Source organism: Gossypium raimondii, chromosome 12 (genome assembly GCF_025698545.1).
Source record: "Gossypium raimondii isolate GPD5lz chromosome 12, ASM2569854v1, whole genome shotgun sequence".
Lineage (NCBI taxonomy): Eukaryota > Viridiplantae > Streptophyta > Magnoliopsida > Malvales > Malvaceae > Gossypium > Gossypium raimondii.
In genome coordinates, this window is record NC_068576.1 from 41,595,154 (window position 1) to 41,598,620 (window position 3,467).

The 3,467-nt window shown below is 36.8% G+C and overlaps 1 protein-coding gene across 1 annotated transcript; it reads left to right on the forward strand.

The window, feature by feature from the left end:
- The first annotated feature begins 275 nt into the window (after positions 1–275).
- On the forward strand, positions 276–3,181 carry LOC105764197 (uncharacterized). The gene is made up of 6 exons (XM_012582706.2): positions 276–950; positions 1,024–1,244; positions 1,331–1,550; positions 1,973–2,058; positions 2,352–2,443; positions 2,581–3,181. Exons 1-6 carry the CDS (start codon positions 861–863, stop codon positions 2,820–2,822), a joined length of 951 nt encoding a protein of 316 aa, XP_012438160.1. The 5' UTR covers positions 276–860; the 3' UTR covers positions 2,823–3,181.
- The last annotated feature ends 286 nt before the right edge of the window (positions 3,182–3,467 follow it).

A 3,467-nucleotide genomic window follows, 5' to 3' on the forward strand; every position in this document is an offset into this window, starting at 1 on the left:
TTTTTATAAAAGTAAAGGGTTAAATAAGACATTAAGCGAAAAAAAAATAATTTTGATGGTATATTTATTGGGATTTACTTAACTGATATTCATAGATACTAATTAAAGAAGATTTAATTATCACCTTAAAAAGTTTATTATATTTAATGCTTTATTGTTACTAAACTTAAGAAAGATAGTGTGTTAATTAACTTTTTCTTTTACATATATATCTTAACTGGTGTACGCAGAAGATTTATTATAATATAATTTTGCATATGACTTTATTTGTGCTCTGCTTTTCCATTCCCGAAAAGTTTTTTCTTTTCTTTTTTAATTTAAAAATCCATCTGTATGCAACTTAAAAGACTATAACCCATCAAATCTTCTACCCAGAAATCATGTGTCTCGGTTGAAAATTTTCCCCTTCTGTTTTTTACAAACTTTCCCAATATTTTTTTCCCATCGTTCTCTCGGACTTTCTTTGTTTTTCATAGTTGGCGTTTTCGGCTTAATTTGGGCTAGTTTTTTGTTGTGGGTTTCTTCATCGTTGATCAAAGCAGGGTAGAGGGTTGAGGTTTCTTTAAGTTGAAAGGAAAAAAAAAAGGGGGAGGTGGAAATCCCTTTTATTTTGGCTTGTTGTTTCGTACATTCACCATAGCTTTGCGTTTGGCATGACGGGGAAAGAGTTGAATTAGACAACATTGTCAATTACCAACAAAGACTTGGTCGAATTCAAAGATATTTATTTATCTTCTCTCCTTTTATTCTGTCTACATAAAATCTCCAAACGTCAACATTCGGGATTTCTCCAGGCACAGATTTGATTGTACTCCCCTTTCGCCTTCTTCGTTACTTGCTCTGTTTTTCTTGTTGGAGTCATGATTTTCGACACAGCTTTTACGCGATCAAACCTCGACTGCTTTCTTCATTGCACTACACCAACCCTCAAATCCCAATTCCTTCCCAAGGTAGTTTTCATTATCTTAATTATGGGTTCATACTGTGATTGTGATTATGATTATGAGTTGTTTATTTTTGCAGAGCGAGATTAGTAACCTTAATCGCTTATGGCACCCTTGGGAGAGAGAAAAGGTTGAATATTTCACATTATCTGATCTTTGGGATTGTTTTGATGAATGGAGTGCGTATGGAGCTGGAATTCCCATTGTGTTGAACGACAGCGAAACCTTAGTCCAGTACTTTGTTCCTTACCTATCTGCCATTCAAATCTTTACCAGCAATCCTTCTGTCAACAGCTTTAGGTAATTCCCTTTTCTTTTCTTTTTAATTCCCCTCTTGAAGTATACCATTGAACAGTTTAACACCATGATCTACATAATACACTTAGGGAAGAGACAGAATCAGGTGACGGCGAGAGGGATTCCTTCAGTGATTCAAGCAGTGAAGAGAGCGAGAGTGACAAGTTATGGAGATGGGAGGGATGCTCATCGGAGGAGGGAGGGTCCGAGCAAGACAGCCTTTGCCACCTCAACAATAGGTTGGGTTACCTTTACTTTCAGTATTTCGAGAGATCGGCTCCTTATGGTAGAGTGCCCCTCATGGATAAGGTACTTTTTCTCTTGGTCTTACTGTCTTTCTCCTTTTTTCCGGTTACATTCTCTCTTCCCTTTGATTTTGCAATTTATCTGCCTTTCTGTCATTTCCTGATTGTTCGATTGAAAAAACAGCCGTGAATTTGGCAGAATATAAGTATCTTTTTAAAGGTGTAAAAAAAAAAAAAAACCTTTTTTGACCTTTGAACATGAAAATTCTTTTGCTTTCTTTCTTGGCCATGGTCACAATCTTTCTTCCTTTATCATCCATCCCTGAGCATAAGTTGTTGCTTTTCCTCTGAAATTGTCATTCAACTTTAACAATTAAGTTTCAGGCTTTGTGGTTTTAAAAATTTGGGATGATTGCGACCTTTATTATTTTAGGGTAAAATTTGTTTATTCATTATGAAAGCTTGTGGGTTTTGTTGCTTTTACAGATTAATGGATTATCTGGAAGATACCCAGGTTTGATGTCATTGAGGAGCGTTGATCTTTCTCCAGCTAGTTGGATGGCAGTGGCCTGGTCTCTTTCTTCCTCTCTTTCACTATCAAATGCACACACGACAAGCTATTTATAATCAGATAAATTGAACGGCAAAAATTATGCAACATTAGAGCAACTTTTATAAAATCCCCCTCTTTGTTATCGTTTCTAATTTCTAGTCTAGTATACCTGGATTCGAAAATGATTGTTACATACAGGTTAAGTCAGTGCTCAATATGGATAAATATTTCAAGAAAATTAAAAGAGAAGAAAAAGACTATAGTTTTTGATGATTGAAAAAGGCTCATTGGTTGATGTTTTGATAATGTCAGGTACCCAATTTATCACATTCCCATGGGAAGGACCATAAAGGACTTGTCCACATGCTTCCTTACTTACCACACTCTATCATCTTCTTTCCAAGGTTGTTCCTCCCTTTTAGCTTTTGTTAAAATCCCCTTCTTTATCATTGGTTAAAATATTCATTACAGTAATGAAGAATGCTTGTTTTATATATGCATGTGGTAGTTTGGGTGCTGATAATGAATATTCTGGGTGCAGATATGGACCCGGAGAATGAGATTGAGGGTGGCGAAAGGAAGGGAAAGGAAGGGGAGTGCATCTCCCTTCCACCATTCGGGATGGCCACATACAAGATGCAAGGGGAAGTGTGGGCCTCGGGCAATTCAGGACGGGACCAAGAAAGGCTAGTGTCGCTTTTAAGCGTGGCAGATTCGTGGCTAAAGCAACTTAGGGTCCAGCATCATGACTTCAACTACTTCACGGGGATTCGACGTGGCTAGTCTTTGTTACTTGCACTGTCTCACAATCCCATGGAACCCACTGATCACTAATTATACAAAGAAGAATAGAAAAACAAAATCTCTTTCCGGTTTTTTGGTTTTTAGAATTATGGTTGCCACTTGTTTTTTTGTAACTGTCCAGTGTGACGTCAGCGGTGACAGCAGTTTCATCCGAGGGTATCCCAGTTGAGTAGTTTAGCCTTATTTTTGCGTCTGCTTTAAGCCTGTTTACTTTTGGGGGGGCTTTATTGTAAAGAAATGATGTCCGATAAGTAAGGCCCTTAAAACTGTCGAAACTTTGCCGGATTGTATATGATATGATACTTCATCTTGACCATATTAGACAACAATTTTCACAATTTCCTCCTCTTCTTCGCCTCAAACAAAATGAAAGATTAGCTGCGCATAATTTTCATATTTTTGGAGAGTTAAATCACTTTATTAAATTAATGGATAAATGGTAACAAGCTACTGGTATAACCGTGTCTCAATCTTCATAATACTATGTCCAGATTCGAACTTTCCGTGTAAATTTATCTTCTCGTCCCTTATACATAATCTCAATATGTAATAGAATTATTCAAGAAGTGGTGGGAGTTGCTTGTAAGTCAAAAACAAGAGGAAAGCTAAGCAAGGCAGATGAGT

Excerpts from the sequence above, each read along its gene's own strand:
- LOC105764197 (XM_012582706.2), top strand. The coding sequence starts at position 861 with ATGATTTTCGACACAGCTTTTACGCGATCAAACCTCGACTGCTTTCTT. Across the intron at positions 2,059-2,351 it reads AGTTGGATGGCAGTGGCCTG|GTACCCAATTTATCACATTC; the intron begins GTCTCTTTCTTC and ends TGATAATGTCAG. Across the intron at positions 2,444-2,580 it reads TCTATCATCTTCTTTCCAAG|ATATGGACCCGGAGAATGAG; the intron begins GTTGTTCCTCCC and ends TTCTGGGTGCAG.